General features: G+C 37.6%; 1 protein-coding gene across 8 annotated transcripts; it reads right to left on the reverse strand.

The window, feature by feature from the left end:
• Positions 1 to 600: 600 nt before the first annotated feature.
• On the reverse strand, positions 601 to 7449 carry LOC142631544 (protein THALLO-like). Of its 8 annotated transcripts, none has more exons than XR_012843630.1 (5): positions 7340 to 7444; positions 6900 to 6951; positions 1977 to 2188; positions 1068 to 1207; positions 601 to 944 (listed from the first exon to the last, which is right to left on the reverse strand). XR_012843630.1 is itself a non-coding variant. In XM_075805717.1 (3 exons), exons 1-3 carry the CDS (start codon positions 1603 to 1605, stop codon positions 850 to 852), a joined length of 327 nt encoding a protein of 108 aa, XP_075661832.1. In that variant the 5' UTR covers positions 1606 to 1968; the 3' UTR covers positions 601 to 849. The 8 variants fall into 8 exon arrangements, 1 of the variants encoding a protein (XP_075661832.1); XR_012843627.1 differs by adding an exon at positions 5795 to 5862 and having other exon boundaries at positions 605 to 1207; positions 7340 to 7449; XR_012843628.1 differs by adding an exon at positions 6335 to 6407 and having other exon boundaries at positions 605 to 1207; positions 7340 to 7449.
• Positions 7450 to 18037: the final 10588 nt, after the last annotated feature.

The raw sequence follows: 18037 nt of genomic DNA on the forward strand, positions 1-18037 counted from the left end.
TACTAAATTTTAAAAGTTAGATTCACCAATACTGTACTACTAAAAATTATATATAATTTTTAATATAAAAGGGATTGTTTATATTATCATGAAATTAAAAAAGAGTTTTTTGATATCTTATGAACTTATTTACAAACTTACACAATCCAATCTTAAGTCTATATAAGTATATTTTTACACATTTACATTACAAACATATTATATTATATACTTAAGTCAAACCTCATATTCATGAGGTTGTTCACAAACATGTTATCATGTTTGAACTCAGCTTATTTAATAGTCATAAATAACTCAATTCATTTATAGACAGTAAGGCATAAATGACTGCTTGTTGAATCATTAGAGATATTAGGCAAAAAGTGTCATATTTTATTTGAGTAGAACAATTAAGGAAAAGCAGTGCTTTACAAATTACAATATTACAATGGGGAAAGAAAATTTTAAACATTGTGATTTGTAAACAATGGCAAAACTTAAAAGTTTAGGTTCTACTGAGAAATCTTAAAACTTAAGAATGGCAAACAATTGTTGCATCATGCACCAAATTAATTATTTTTTACCATCAAAACATAAATCCTTAAGAAGCAAAAATGTACGCTGCAACAATTGTTTGGTCGATATCCAACATGGACGACCAAACAATGATGCTCATGTTCAAAATATTATATTAAATTAAAATTTCAAAAAAATATTATACCCAGCTAGCTGGCGTATTGAAAAGATCAACTGTATATATTAGATGGCTTTCTTTCATATGCACCTATGCAGGCTACTGTTGATTGAATCAGAAATTAATGTCCATATAAACTCACACGTACAAAGAGGAGGTACAATCAAGTTTTATATCTAGGGTTTATTTGGTTTAGCAGAAACAATTTGGGAAAGTTTACTTGTGCTCAACGAACTTGCATGACCATTACTGAATCTAGTAGGCCCCACCTCTATAGTGTCATCATCAAAATCATCATAAGTCATGAGTCGTCTGTCCCACTCAAGCTCCAATGAATTAGTACTCAAAATTTCAGAAAGAAGCAAAGACTAGAGAGCTTAGACAGAAACAGTACCCACTAACTGGCTTCAGACGTTTCTGGGTGTTATCAGCCTTTGGAGCTCTGGAACTAAGAATACCCTCTTGTTTCAATCTTTCTTCAAGATCAACTCTTACTTTTAACATTTCCAAGCGTTGCACACCAACTTGATCACTCTGCCATATTTTAACAGTTGCACATCAGCCAAATTGCAGCAACAAATATTTGTGTTTAAAGAAAAGGCAAATGGGGACATGGCCAAGATAAGGCCAAGTAGCATAAAAAGAACCATGTAGCAGACTCGAAATAGTCTTAGCTGTGTTGAATTGAGTTTAAAAATAAAAATAAAAATAATAAAAAATGATTGATATCAGAAAAGAAACGTAAAAAGCATCAAAACTGAGAATTTGAAATTTGTTCAGGAACTCATCAAGCTCAGATGGAAGATTCCCATCAAGTTGTTTTGTCTATTTAGTGGAGAAAACATTAAAAAGCTGCAAGTTGTCAGGGAAACTAAACTCACCTCTGAAATAACAAAGCAGTGCACCTCAATTACAGGAACTTCTGTAATCATCTTTGTGCACAAAAAGAGAGGAAAAAAATGGGTAGAACACAGGTACTAGTATGGTCACAAAGGTTAAACATCATCACATATAAACAATTTGAGAAAATAATAGTCACAGTGCACCAATTTAACCGATTTAAGAGGGGAACCTGATTCCTGGAAGAGAGGTAGAAATAAAAAAACATTTATAAAAAATTGTTGTACCATCAATAGCGAAACATAAGCCACATTGCATACACCTATGCACATACCAACTTTTTTCACAGATTAATACAAACAAATGATTGTTTTAGGACCAAAACACTTCATCGTTATAGAAAATAAGTACCTACTTATCAAACAATAATAATAATTTCGCATTTTGACGGAGAAGATAAGACCTTTTCAATAAGCTCTGGATCTCTACAAAGCAAGCTAGCACAGGATGATCACGAATGGGCTGCCCTTCAGACGTGAGGAAATTGAAAGTTATAGCTTGCCAATACAAGAGAAAAAGAAGCTGATTCACCTCCAAATAACGCACTCCTTTTTCCATCATGATTTCCTCCTTTTTAACCTTCTTACAACATGAAAGCATTGAATCCTTTTTAACCTTCTTACCAAAAAAAAAAAAAAAATCAGATGCCTTTACACATGTTATGACCTTTGTGTGTGTGTGTGTGTGTGTGAGAGAGAGAGAGAGAGAGAGAGAGAGAGAGAGAGAGGGGGGGGGGGGGACTGCAAATGATAATTGGAGTGAGGACTCTGGCAGGATGCACAAGGTAAAGTGTAAGAACCACAATTATATAAACCCAGAACTTTGTATTGGATGGTTGGGACAACATAATGAGTCATATCTACAAGCATTTTAACCTTCAAACATATTGCATCATTCAACTCCAACAGCAAGCCAACTAATTCTGGAGCAGAACTGTGGGATAACAACACTATTAAAAAAAAATGCAGAAGCAAAAGTTATCACTGCTAGTGATGAAAAACAGAGACAGACATTTATAGCAAAAAACATTATTAGACCCTGCTGCACCAGATGATTTCACAGAACCAAAGCCAAATGTCATATGATAACACATTCTATTAAATGTAAGTTTCACCTCTAGTAACTGGATGGAGCACTTTTTATTTTTCTTTTTATTTTTATACTTCTAATGATGTTATTCTTTGCTTTCCTCTACCTTTTTTTGTTCCCTCAACTTGAATCAACTTACTCTTTCTCACCAATGCATTAATCGCTATCCTTTGAATATGATTAAACCATCTCACGCGACTCTCTCTCATCTTTTCACCACCATGGGTTACCCCTATCTTTAAAGCAAATTTCCTCATTTTGAATCAGATCTTTTATTGTATTTCCACTAATCCAAGCTTCAAAATCCATAAATCTAAAAAAATGTCAACCCACCTATCCCAACACCTTCAGGTTTACTATGTTTAGTGAATAATGGTTGCCTAGTTGAGATCAAGCAGTAGTTGCTATAATCCGTTGGAATTTCAAATCACCTGTTAAAAACTTAATTGCAAGTAAAAGGCCCACTAATAAATCCCTTAGACACCCTTAGTTCCATTCTTAGAAAACCCCTCCCCTTCCCCCACCCCTCAAAAATAGATTCAATTTCTTATATACATGAACCAAAAAAAATTTCAATAGATAATACAATTGCAGGCATAAATTTTCTACACAATTTGGAGCTGGCAAAGCATAAGATAAGGGGAACCTTCCTAGCTGAAGGAAGCAAAGTAATACTGCAGAACCATAAGCAAATATTCTTGTCGCATGTCAAATGTCGTTAATTTGAAGTAAGAAGAATGGAGAGGCCAATCTGGTTACTCCATCATGTTGAAAGACACAATGAATCTATTGTGCATCTTGTATTAGTTCCCTTTTTTTGATAGGTAATAAGAATATTATTAAATCAAACTGAAAACAAATGAAAGCCAATACAAGGTGTTCATGATGGTGAACACAAGGAAAAGCAACAAACAAACAAACATCAACAAAGAACAAGAAAAAACTTAAAGTGCAATACTAAAAGAAGAAATAAACTCGAAGATGGTGGAGCAATCCGAGAAGCCCTAACACCTAGACCAATCAAATAAAGTCTTCTGGCATAGAGCTTGTAATTGAACCAAGGATTTCTCGGTATCCTCGAAAGAGCACCGATTTCTTTCCTTCCAAACAATCTACATCAAACAACCAGGAACCATATTCCATATGTCTGAATTAAATTTTCCCAACCAAAAACTCCAACAATACACCAAGCTTTCCACATTGCCTGGCATGACTCATTGTGTCCCAAAGATTTGAAACATATAAACCCACAAAGAATGAGCTATCGGATAGTGGAGGAGAAGATGATTCACAATTTCCTCATTCTGATGGCACACACAACACCTATTCGCCAATATGCGCCCCCTAAGCTTAAGATTATCCAATGTAAGAATCTGCCCATAAACCGCTATCCACACAAAAAATGCCACCCTCTTAGGGATCTTAGCTTTCCAAATACCCTTCCACGGAAAGTTGGAGGCAGCTGCACCCCTAATGATATTGTAATAGGACCGGGTATCAAACTTGCCATTCCCTTTGAGACAACAATGAGAAGTGTCACTCCCACCACCCCTAGGGATCCAGGATTGAATGAACTCAAGGAAAGAGAAGGCAGCCCCTAATTCCCTTTCATGAAAATCCCTATGAAATCTCAAATTCCATATTCTATCATTACCACCCTTCTGGTAGCATAAAACATCAGAAATGCAAGCTTCCTTGTCATTAGAACACACATACAACTGAGGATAGAGCCTTTTAAGTGAGTTATCTCCAACCCACTTATCATGCTAAAAAAGAATACGAGTGTCATCCCCCACCACTAAGGCCACATGGTTGGAGAAACTCTCCCACCCATCATGAATACCACGCCATGGACCACATCCGTGGGCCCTTCTACATATTTTAGTAGTCCACCCCCCTTGACCCTCACCATATTTAGATGCAAGAACCCTCCTCCAAAGGTGTGTGCCTTCTTGCCCAAACCTCCATAACCATTTCCCTAACAAGGCTTTATTAAAATGCACTAACTTCCTGATCCCCAAACCATCCAAATCTATCACTAAACACACCTTCTCCCAACACACCAATGGATATTTGAAACACTCCTCTGAAGATCCCCATAAAAACTTCCTCTGAATACGCTCCAATCTATCAGCCACAGCAACAGGAATGAAAAATAATGGTAGATAGTACGTAGGAAGGTTGGAAAGAGTTCTCTTCACCAGGGTAAGACTACTCCCCTTTGATAAATAAAGACACTTCCAACCTGGGAGTTTCTTCTCCATCCTCTCCAAAATAGGATTCCACACAGATGTTGTTTTGTAAGGGATGCCCAACGGCATACCCAAGTATTTCATAGGCAGACTACCTACCCTGCATCGAAGAATGGTAGCCAACGCCTCAACCTTTAGTTTTCTCTAAGAGAGCTAGACTAGCTCAACAAGATAAATTTCTATGGAAAAGCACCACACACTAGACTTCATCTCGGATCATAATCTTATTACATTTCTAAGACCACCACCCTTTTTCAGCTCTGGAATGGCTATTACTTATAATGCTACAAAACCTTTCTCCTTATCATTCTTTTCTAAGTTTTATTGATGCAGAACAGTGTAGGAAAATAAGGATAAAAGGGAAAAAATAGGAAAAACAGGACAAATCCTAGGCTTCATCACCTAGAATCTGCCTGCAAACCCTAGGCTTCACCACCTAAGGGCATTTGGCATCACCACCAAACACAGGGAACAAAAGAGGAGACATTCTCAACTCATCATAAAATTCTTATTCAAAATCATCCACCCTTTTCACCATTACAGGAGTACTAGTTAAATAGGGATTACACCAATATGGAAAATACCTAATCAAATTCCTTAAAACCCTCAACATTAAAAACCTGATTCAAAATTTAAATTAAAAAAAAAAAATAATTTCACATTCAAAAATAAAATCTTGAATGATTTTAATGCTCCCTGCATCATTTACATTTCAGCCTTGACGCAGTCAAACTTTTTGTTTAATATTCATCATTTACCTCTACATCAAAATTACAGTCCCTTGTATGGAATAGTGGGATTTTATTTAGCCCATGAAATCTCTTACAAATGTAGGTGTGATTCTTCTTTACTGATTAAAATTGCATACCATTTTCCTTACTTTTTTTTGTCAATATCACCAGTTTCATCATTCTCACCATCATTTTCATCCTCATCATCATTGATACCCTATAAGCAACATCAGGATTACCAAGTGGGAAAGAATAAAGGTACAAATGGAAAATGCCACCACTTGCTAAATGTTTATGCTCAATCAAATAAACTTACAAAACAAGAATTTTGCCTTAACATGTTTGTTTCAGTTATGCAGAAGAGATTTAAATAGTTCTGATGTGTAGAAGGTTCTTCTTTTGAAGTTTACAATTCTTTTTTTCATTCTTTTCCAAGATCCTTTTAACATTTAAAACAGTAACATGCTTTCAAAAAACTAAACAAAATGCAACCTAGATCCTAATTCACACATGACAAACATTTTTATTCTAACTCAAGTAAAAAAGTTCAATTGAAAAAAAGTATATGGAGAAATCTGAAGTCATGAAGTCTAAGGCAATTCCCTTCGCCAACTTGTAAAACCACCTTAAATCACCATCATTTGCTTTAATTAAATACACTATCAGTAAGCACATCATAAAATAATTACCTTGCTAAATTTCTATCATGCAAGTCTTTTTGTTTTTTCTCTAATAGTCTTCCCCACCAAAGAAAGCGCAGTTCTACAGTGCCAGCAAAATTTTGTATCATGGGTTCAAATCAGTGTCAACAAGAAGAATTCTTTTGATAAGTAATAAATTTCATTAAAATTCTTAGTATACAGGATGTATGTAAGAGAAACACCCTTAAAAAAAAAATCTAATATTAAGATAAGCCAAGAAGAAGTTTCACACAAATTACTTGTGTTTCTAGCAGAAAGTTCTAACATAAAACTGTCGAACACCCCAATGTTGTCAATTACAATAATCCATTTCAACTTTAAGAGACTTCGTCCTCTGCTAATCTATAAGTCTAGTAAATCATCATAACTGGCAATAACATCAATCCACATATAAGAATTTTGAAGAATCTATCATAAAAGACCAAATATCAGCATCCATTGCAAACAATCATTATGCCATCTAGGCTAAAGCGGTCTTGCGAAATCGTCTATAGGTTCAATCAATTTCATTTCAAGAAATAAATAAATCGTCAACAATTAACAAATAGCTCACAATCAGCTTTTGAAGTTGCCATACACCTCTCAAAGCCATTTCACTTCAAAACCTATACAGCAACAACAATACATTCAATATAATTATCTCAACATTGAAAAAAAAAAGTTTTTGTTTTTTCAGGATTTAAACTATAATATAGATTTTTAGTTATTATCATAATCATCATATTTCTTTTCTATTACTTCTAAATACAAAAACTTAAACTGAACCTGGTTCTTTAAAATTATTATTCTTTAGTATAAACATTCAAAATCAAAATGTCTAGTGGATTTTAACGGTTTTTTTTGGAGGGGGGGGGGGGGACTATAGGCTCTGTTTGGATGCCGAGAAAAGTAAAGAAAGTTTGAAAATGTTCTTTTAATTTTTTTCGATTTTCTTTTTTTCCTTTGTTTAGAGAAGTTGAAAAAACTTGAAACGAAATGTGAACAGGAGCTAACCTTTTTTATGATTTCAGACTCTTTGGTGTTGCAAGGAGGGTTTTGGCTCTGAGAAAGAAAACTCACGAGTGAAGGCTAATTTTGATATTTTTGTTATTTGGTTATTTGGTATTGGTTTTTAGCCGACCCGACATGGGAGATTAGGCTGATTTGCCGAGTGCAGCTGAGCTTATATTTGCCTAGATTAGGTGCAATATCTAGGGTAATGCACCTGATGTAATTTTTGTGAATGGTTGAGATTAATAGTTGTAAAAAAAGAAAAAAAAAACTTTTAATCTTAATCATTAATTTAAAAAAGTTAAGAAAATTTTTAAAAGAAGTAAAACGTTAAAGTAAAAAAATGTGAAAAGTGAAAAAAAAAATTTGTGAGTAAAAATGGTGAATTGCATTCGGTGCAATACTTAGGATATTGCACCAGATCATAATCCTGCCTACCTTGCCTTGCCTCTTAGAATGCCTAGGCCCTAGGCACCATGGAGTCTAGGGACCATGTACATGGAGTGACATATGCTCCTAATATAGAAATGTAGACTATTGCAATTAGTTTGATTTTGTTCAATCAATAAAGTTCTGCTTTCCCATAAAAAAAAAAAAAATGAAGTTATGCTTTTATAATAAAAGAAAGTATTTTGTTATCATAAAAACTAGAAATTTATTCAAATTAGGCACTGGTCAGATCGGGTGGGGATTAAAGCCACTCTTAACTCAACCAAATAATATTAGTCTGGGAGCTTAGGCACCTGAATTAGCTTGAAATTTTAGGTTGACTTGTCCATAGGGGTTATTTTGGTGAACCAACGGTTTTATAATAGCATTAGCATTGGGAGTGTAAAAACTGCACAGTTACTATTTGTTGATGCCCACTTTTGACAAAAAGGCCCAATGGCAGAAGAAGCCTAACAATATGAAAAAGATGGGGAGAGAAAGTAGTAAAGTAAAGACTAACAAACCAAAATGGCAGAAATAATGGTTAATAGGCTCGTAAAAAATAATAAGTGGCTAGGAAGAAGCAAATGGGCTAAGAAAGCCCAAAGAATGAAGGTAGTAAACCCACGGGAATAGTAAGAGGTAGAAAAAAAAAGTAAATGGGTTAAGGAAACCCAAGAAATGAATTAGTAACTTCGTACGGCAAGCATAAAGGCCAATAAGCCCAAAGATAATAGGAGGTAAGGATATAGTAATTGGGTTGGGGAAGCCTAAAGAATTTAGCAAAAACCAATGAGAATGAAAGAGGAATGAATTGGGTTGAAGGAGCCCGAGAAATGAAATTGACCAAGAAAGCCCAAGAAATAAAATGGGCTGAGGAAGCCTAAGGAATGAAATGGGCTAAGGAAGCCCAAGGGATGGAATGGTCTAGCCCAGTAGGAATGCTGGGCAGTAAAGCCCAAAAGAAGAAAGAATATAAGAAATTGACATGGCAGGAGCTTCAGCTTGTAAGCCCAGAGGTAACAACAAAATAAAAGGATAAATGATATCATAACAGGAGTAGTGTAGTGACATGGCAGGAACACCATCTAGCTCACAGGCACAGGGAAGAATGAAACATGGGCCAAGTAAGAGGAAAAGAGCCCGCACCAGAGCAATGCCCAATGAAAGAAGAGATGGGATGCAGAGAATGAAAGCCCAAAGACCTATGTATCTTTCATGCCATAAGAGTTAAACAGATATCAAAACGTACAACAGAATTAGACAAACCTGGAGGTAATGGCAAACGCATGAAAGCCAGAAAAGCAATGGACTTAGACGGAAGTAGAGTATGCACACAAGGCTCTTACCTGTACCCAGCCAATACAGAGGAGGTGGGCTACAGGTTAGAGGTATGAAAGGGTGTGGTCTGGCAGTAGGGAGAAGAGGGAGCCTAATTTGGGGTTCCCGCTCAAGCTCTTTTGGGAGAAATGTCATGTTAGGATGACGTCTCGCCCAAAAGAAGTAAACATGAGCTGGAATCACTAGATGCATGCTATAAAGGTTGGTAAGGGAGAGGTTTAATCATTATTCGGATGAGAGTATTAAGAGAGGTAAGAGACAAAACCAAAACATTTTTGTTTGAGAATGAGGTGTGGTGCACCCTACGCAATGTAATGGTAGTGGCTGGGTAGCCAGCAGACCAGTGGGTAGTCTTAAAAGGACACCCACAACGATCCAAAAACGGTTAAAGGGTAAAAATGGTAAATCCTTTGTAATAAAGAAACATGAGTGATAGGAGCAAAAGCATGCATCAATAGGTTACCCATTTCTCTCATTCTCAATAGTCCACTCTCTGATAAATTAAGAACTAGAGATTAAGTCATCTAGATCCTTTTTCCAAAGTGTGTAACTTATACGGAAGGAGCCCCCTCTAAGGTTACTCACATTAGAGATCAGTTCCTTTTTTGGACTTGTGTCTGCTAAAGAGCTAAGTCCATTCCTTTGGCAGACGAATCTTCTTTCTTAGTTTTGGTTGATCAGTGACTAACTTATTATCTTATTGCTAAACTTTTTGTTGTGACCTTGTTATTCATAATCATATTACTCTATTCTCCTTTGTTGTATTATTGTTATTAGTAGAAATGTTTTAGTTATCTTGCTGCACTGTGTTTCCTGTTGTAACATCTATAGCAGTCTTTCCTACTGTGAGCAAGCGGTATGTTCAAGGTTGCTGCCAAGACGCGTCTGTATAGGGATGACCTAACTTGCACACAAGCTGGCCTAATGTGTGTTTCAATTAGGTTAGTCACAACTCTTCTATCTTAGAATCATGGGTCGTGGTACAGTAGGGGAGATCAAGCCCAAAACACAAAAAAGGCCCACCGCACTATTTTACCAACTAGCACCCCAAAAATCAAGTTTAATTGGATATGTATTGCTTTTTTTTTTAGCAACCATGAACAGTGAATTTCAAATATACATCCTATTGTAACATAGAATGTAAAAGGAAGTATATTATTCTATTAAAAATATCTCCTCTTTCTCTCTCTCTTCAATCATGCCTACACCTCTCACTCTCTGTCCTCACTCACTCCTTTTTCGCTCATTCTCTCCTAATTGTAGATACACCTACTCTCCTCATGCCGCTTAACACATTACTCTAGTGTCCCTTTACCCTTTTTTTTTCTCTCTCTCCACCTTATTACTCTCTCCCCAAACTGAAGATTCAAAGGTTAGTTGGTTGGTTTAAGTTGGGATTTTGTTTGGGTTAGACTAAAGCTTCATCAATGGCTGAGGCTTAGTGGTTTTGGTAGTTAGGGCTTGAATTAGTGGTTGTGAATTGCTGGAGGTGAGTTGTTTCGGTGGTGGGTATTGCGTATAAGTTCGATGGCTGTAGGTTGCTATTGGTGGGTGTTTCGGTAGTGGGTATTCTTGGTTGGAATCAATTGATGGAGAGACTGTGGTGACAGTGTGTATTTGGTTGCATGAGAGGTTATGGTGGCGGTGGGTATTTAAGATTCGTTGCAGGTGGTGGGTATTTGGTTGTGATTTGTTATGTGGCTTGGAATTTAGCTCAGTTTGAATTTGGGATTTCAATGGGTGTGATTTGGGATTTGCTGATTTAGTTTGGTTTGGTGTTCTAATAGTGTTTTAGAGGTGGTGGTGGTGTTTGGTTGGATTGGTGTTTCAGTGTTACTGGTTGGTTCGATGGTGGTTGGTGTCTTAATGTGAGTTGGTTATTGTGGAGAGAGATAGAGAGGAAGGAGACAACAATTATATATATATATATATATATATATATATATATATTATTTGTTTTTGTAGTTTATATTATTTTATTAGGTTGGATGTAAAAATAAGAACTTGGATGTTGGGTGTATTGTTAAATAGGTTGGTAAAAAAAAAAAGTAGTATTTAATGATGTAAAATGTACGATTGTCAGTCCATTATTGGGAGGCCTATGGGCTATGGGTTAGACAAAAGATCATCAGCGAGGCCAACCCATGGTGCTCAGTAGATGGAGTGAGGACTGCCTGTCGACGCTGGGCCACGAACTGCTGGAAAACCACCGAGCTTTCGTTCGATCGCCCGCCGTGGTGACGCTCCCGCGCGCGCGGGGCTCGTTGGAGGCCTCTCTCGATAATGGTGTGGTTCGCACAGTGTTTCGAGTGCTCTCTCTCTCGGTGGAGGAAGGTATTTGTCTACCTTTGGAGGTACGGTAGGAATCTTGGCCAAATTTTAAGGGAATTACCAAAGATAAGTGAAGTCGCCACCAATCATTGGGTTTTTCTAAGGTGTGATTAGTCACCTGTTTCTAATTGATTTTATTACAAATCCTAGGCTAAGAAAAATGACAATTTTCCTAATCTAATGTGTATGGAAAAAAAATCTTGATTCTTAAGTCCGGAAGTTTGGTTACGTGTGGAGAAGGTGTTAGACACCCTACAACGTCTGTCTAAGGACAGTCCTTTGTTTTGATAAACCTTAATTTTTAGAGATTGACAGTAAAAAACATGATTTTGGCATTAAATTTCGTGGCTTTGCATGCATGGGGGCTTTAAGGTTTGGCTTTTGAATGGGTGTGGTCCCAACCTATGCTTTCCTAAGGCATTTGAGCAAAGTACCAAATTTTCATGGCAAAAATCCGGTGACATGTCATCTTATTTTCGCAGTGGAAATTAGGCATCACTTTGCCTTAAGTGACATGTACTATGACAATCACTCTAGAAAGGGCGAGTAGGTATATATATACATACATCATGCACAATGTAAGCACATAGAGCAGGAAAGTAAATGCCTACATCCCTAGAGCATGACCCAAAACATATGTGCAGGAAAGTAAACAGGGGTCGCCATACTTTAGAGATGAGGATGAATGGTACACGACATGATATACCTAATACAACCCATCTAAGAGAGAAATGAAGAAGGAAAGAAGGGGGTTTAAAAGAGTACATAACCAAATGGGAGAGGCTAGACCCCTAAATCTACTGAACATAGCCGCTTGGCTTATATTTTTACATGCTCGCATCGTTGCCCTTTTTGCTTGCACTTGGGAGACTGTGCCCTAGCTCTATGCGTCCTCGCTTCATGTGTGTACATGCAAAGGCAAAGACAAGAAACTAGCAGACAAGCAATGGAAAGAAAAGATGAAAAGAGCAAATGAAAGAGGCATAAAGCAGATAAGCATGATAGACATGGCAAGTAAAGAAACAAAAAAGCAAGAAAGCAAACGAAGGGTGGTGTCCGCGAGGGACAAATGTAGGTTTGGATCGAATGTCCATAACTTCATTGTGTTGAAGCATGGACGACACACTAGCAAGCAAGACTTATGCATGGACATGTGAGCAAGCGTGTAAAGATGCGTAGAAAGCCAACGAGTGGCACGAACAAATATGGTAAGCATAGCATCGCACAGAGTGAAAAAGGAAGGGTATGTATGAAGCAACCTAGCATCCGGAGATGCTTCTTAAATGGTCACATCCAAACAAGGCCTAATGGACATCGGATGTAACCAGACAAGATCAAGCCCACGGAGGGCGTCAAGCATGGCAAAGCCTAGAACAAGAGAGGCTAGCACAAGCATAAAGCATGAAAGCAAGCAAGCATAGATATGAAAATAGGATGATCCAAACCCTTTGATGTGGGCCTTGGTGTATGGACGATGGCAAAGACCATAGGGTCTAGATCGGGTCATAACCATTAGGCCAAAACTCAATAAAATGCGATACAAGGAACAAAAGGGCTACAATAGCACATGGCATGCCAAACAAGGTCTAGGCCTAAGCACATAAACATGGCGTGAAGCACACAAGCACATAGATAATGGCATAAAGCATGTAGAGAACATCGATCTAAGCATGTAAACACATTGATCTACACATATAAGCATGAAAATGCGCAAGTAAGCATGTGGATATACATCTAAGCATGTAGATATAAAAATAAAGGTATGGGAGAACACAAACCCAAGCATGTGAAGGCATAGATATAATCATAGGAGCATATAACATGCATACAAACATGTAGATCTAAGCAAGGTATAGTCGGAGACATAATATCAAGCATGTGAGCATATAGACTCAAACATCAACACATGGGAAAAAGATCTAAGCATCTAAAGCATGGCATAAAGCATAAAACATGTAGAAGAGGCAACGAACACATGAACAAACATGGAAGCATATGGAAATAAGCTAAAAATCATGTTAAAAGCAAGATAAAGCAAGAATCATGCTAGATAAAGTAACGAATCATGTTATTAAGGGCAAAAGAGCAAGATAAATGCTAGAAAAAGATTTAGAACGTCAAGGGTGTGGATAGTAGCTAAAAAGCTACATCCACACCCCTAAACCCCAAATTCAAGGTGTAGAACCAAGGAAAAGAAGATTGGATATAAGGACGATACTTTGTATTTTTGGTGAAGAGAAGAATCAAGGGGCTTTGATTTGTTTTGTGAGTGTTTTTGTGTGTAAAAATGTGTTTGGAAGAGAGGGGAAATATGTAGAAAATGTTCAGGCAGAGAGCAGGACCCAGGAAAGTCTCTCTATTTTTTTTGGTCTGGAGGTGCCTAGGGCCTTTTATAGCCCCGACACGGATTATAGCCTTCAAATGGTCTTGGATCGGGTTGATCTTGACACCCCTGAAAAGATATTGACTTCTTGTTTCTAAAAAGGTATGGAACTTGAAAATCCAACGGTCGAATAAAAAGTTATGGCTCCAAGAAGTTAGTGGTGCATTGATCGGCGCGTTAACTCGGTTTTCATGATATCTCGGTCGTTCTAACTCTGATTTTGACCTGTGAATAGTCCTTGGATTGAGAATTTAATAATCTTTGTAATGAAATTGGTTTCAACCCATTCTAATGGTCATTAACCATCGAGAGTATGCACCAGTTGATGAGGTGAATTAAGGAGTACAAAAGGCTAAAGGATGATCGGCAGCAAAGTAAAGGCAAGGCGCTCGCTACTTCGTAGTATGTAAAGGATCCACGGCCAAGGGGCTTTCAATCGTGACCAAGGAGGGAGTTAAGAATCCAAGAGCCTAACGTTCGAATTGGGGAGATCAATGTGGCATTCAAGGAGCTTGTTCATAAGATTCTCAAACGGATCAAGAACGAACCATATTTCTGGTGGCCGAGCAAGACGAGAGGTGATTTGGCAAGAAGAAATCAAAGCTTATATTGCACATACCATCGAGAAAAGGGGCACACTACCGAACAATGTAGAGTATTTAAGGATCATTTGGAGTAGTTGGTAAAATTTAGGCATTTGAAGGAGTTTGTGATGGAGCCCGAAGGCAGTGTTGTAGGGCAGACATCGAGAACTCAGGGTAGTACACTCCCACCGCTGTCAGGGGTGATTGAAGTCATCTATGCAGCTTCAATGGTCACAAACCTAAGCCGGTGCAAGGGGGATTTAAGTGTGGTCTCGATAAAGAATTCTGAGGGTGACGCTCGACCTGGGAAGAAGCTGAGGTTGAGCTAGAGGCCGATTGAGTTCAGGGATGAAGACTTGGAAGGACGACACAGTCGCATGACGATGCTTTAGTAGTTACTGGCAGAATTGATGGGTTTATGGTGAAGAGAGTGTTAGTAGATCAAGGAAATGAGACCGAAGTGATGTACCTTGATCTATACAAGGGGTTGGGGCTGAAGGCAGAGAACTTGTCTAAATATAACACTCTCCTGATGGGATTTGATGGTAGAATGGTGGTCCCAAAGGGACAAATCCTTGCCCATTAAAACTAAGGGGAAAGAAGTGTTGGTGAACTTCATTGTGGTAAATTCCTTCTCTCCATACATTGCGATTCTCGGTCGGCCTTGATCCATGCTATGGGTGCTGTACCGTCTACCTTGCATGTGAAGGTGAAGTTTCACACCGAATAGGGAATTGCCATTGGTAAGAGGAGATCAGCAGGTAGCAAGACAATGTTTGGTAGTGGTTGTCAATCGGGAGATTAAACATAAAGAGTTAGCCCAGTAGGACCTGCCACAGCAATTACAGGAGCCCGTGGAGGGTAGAAGGGCTGACAATGCCGAGGATCTGATTAAGGTAAGCATATTTTCATATGAGAATAGGAGTTTCCAAATAGGTGCAAGTATGAGGCAAGAAGATCGGGTGGATTTGTTGTTAACCTTGGTACAGAATATGGATGTTTTTGCCTGGAGCCCGTATGATGTCCTTGGGGTGGACCTAGAGTTTATTACTCACAAACTAAACGTAGACTCATCATTTTCCCTTAAGAAGCAGAAGCCAAGAAGGTCGGTTAAGCAACATGTTGAAACAATGCATTCAATATAATTATCTCAACACTTAAAAAAAAAAAAGTTTTTTGAGGATTTAAACTATAATATAATTTTTATTTATCATCATAATCATAATATTTCTTTTCCGTTACTTCTAAATACAAAAACTTAAACTAAACCTGGTTCTTTAAAATTATTATTCTTTAGTATAAATATTTAAAATCAGAATGTTTCGTTGATTTTAACAGTTTTTTTTGGGGGGGGGGGACTATCTGCTCTGTTTGGATGCCGAGAAAAGAAAATAAAGTTTGAAAATGTTTTTTTTTTCCCTTTGTTTAGTGAAGTTGAAAAAGCTCAAATGAAATGTGAAAAGGAACTAACCTTTTGTTATGATTTCAGACTTGAATGTTTGATCTCTACTCTTTGGTGTTGCAAGGAGGGTTTTGGCTCTGAGAGAGAAAACTCATGAGTGAAGGCTAATTTTGATATTTTTGTTATTTGGTATTGGTTTTTACCCAACCCGGCATGGGAGATTAGGCCCATTAGGTACGTCATTTCGGGTTAGAACTTAGAAGCCTGTTGGCAACTGGGCATATAGAAATGTCTAGGCATCTATGTTTTGTGTACGGAGTCTACGGACTGTTGAGGACTCTTTTTTCGGCCCACATGGCATTACTTCATTGGCAACCCATGCCACATCAACATATTATTGATTTTTTGGGTAAATCCCTTTAAAGCCCAAAATAAGCTCATATCTTATTCAACTACATGGATCGGGTTCACATGGCCCGCAAGATCCTTACTTCAAGAGGCGAATTCATGGTCCACATTTTCTTTTCATCAATTGGGATCATAACTCACACCATCATCAACATCGACATATGGATCAGGCTTAAGGAATGAATCAAAGCTCACGGCCTATATTACCTTTCTTACACTCATAGCAAGCGGCTTCTTTAACAAGAGCCCATATTTACACAAAACGACAACAAAACCCAAGGTACGTCATCTCATATTCGACTTATGATCCAAGCTCATAAGTCTCTTTGGGGAAACTTTGGGAGTCATGGTTTGAAGGGCCAAGAGATATGTTCAGTAAAGCTCCAGTTGTTTAAAGTTGATAAAAGAAACATGTTGCTTGGCATGTCTTCTTCAACTCCCTAAACTCGGACGAGTTCGTGTGTAGCGGGTAACATATGGTAAGCATCCCTTATCACATAGCACTTTAGATGATAAATTCCCCATTACTCTTTTCCTAAAACTTAATGTTCATCATATGACAAATACTCAATATCCTCAGCCATCTTACTGCTGGGAAAATAACTGTTCATTCAATCCCCAGCTGTTGCTATACAAATTTAGAAATTTTATTATATTATTCTACATAAACTACATTACTACTTTCAGCTAAAATCCAACTCAAACACATGGCCTAATCTGATTGGCCATCTTTAATCTCCAACTATATACAAAGTATTCATTATATCTCTCATACCCAGCTGCTGTCTGCCATAATCAAACCATATATTTCTCTGCCAGCTGCCAGAGCAGAACATTAAATACTCTTCTTACTTATCAAAATTATATCACAACACAATGAGACCTCAACTAAATCTCTGAAGCTTCATTCATTTTCAACCAATGCTTTTATTACTTGCTAGAAATGTGTTGTAATGAAACCTTGCACCAAAAACACAAACACCCAAAAGGGGAAACATTTCCAACAGAACTCCAGTAGTGTATTCAGCACTTGACACTTGGTTAGGAGTGATATCAGCAGCCATTTAAAGCTGAAATCCCAGCTGCTAGCTCCTATACCCAAGATAGCAAGATACTCTTGAAAGAGATCTTATCATTTTCAGCCAAAACCATAAAGTAAATGCTGAGTGACCTCTCCAACACTCTGAAATCACCACGGTGACCTCTTTTGCTTCTGCCTAAAGTGACAGTTATCTCATGATAGCTGTCACAGCTTTTCCTGACAGTTGGGACAGCTTTTCCTGACAGCTAGGACAGCTTTTTCAGAATAGATGTAACAGCTGACCCAACAGCCTTAGCATTACTTTTTTTTTTTTTTTCCACATTTGGCTAAAACCAAAACTAGCTAAACTAACCATCTTTTTCTTGCCAAAATACCTTCCTTTTCTGCTACATTTTCCCCCAACAACTCTTACCCAAAATAGCAAGAACACCTTGAATCTAAACCTACCATTTTTGCCAAAATCTTAAGATGGGTTTTCTGAAGATTCATTGCTATTTAGGACAGATTTTGGCTGAAATTCTTTACTAAAATACCCTCTTAAACTCAGCTAAATAGGACCCCTCATCAACACCTCAAAAGGACGACAACTAAAGGGAGAAGAACTTTTTCAAAAACTTCTCCATGCTCTCTCCTTAAGCTCTGAATGAAATTCTGAGATTTTAGTTTCCAAATAAGGAACTAAATTCTTCAGCCCTTAGCTCACAAATGCCATTTATAAGCCTTCATACACCCTACAGCAGAAAATCTCAGCAATACATACTAGCAGAAAAGCCCAGCAGTA

Source organism: Castanea sativa, chromosome 4, assembly GCF_040712315.1.
Source record: "Castanea sativa cultivar Marrone di Chiusa Pesio chromosome 4, ASM4071231v1".
Lineage (NCBI taxonomy): Eukaryota > Viridiplantae > Streptophyta > Magnoliopsida > Fagales > Fagaceae > Castanea > Castanea sativa.

Coding starts and splice junctions, on each gene's coding strand:
- LOC142631544 (XM_075805717.1), bottom strand. CDS start 1,605: ATGATTACAGAAGTTCCTGTAATTGAGGTGCACTGCTTTGTTATTTCA. Junction 1,208..1,554: donor ACTGCTTTGTTATTTCAGAG/GTGAGTTTAGTT, acceptor AAAATATGGCAG/AGTGATCAAGTTGGTGTGCA. Junction 986..1,067: donor CGTCTGAAGCCAGTTAGTGG/GTACTGTTTCTG, acceptor TGAGTGGGACAG/ACGACTCATGACTTATGATG.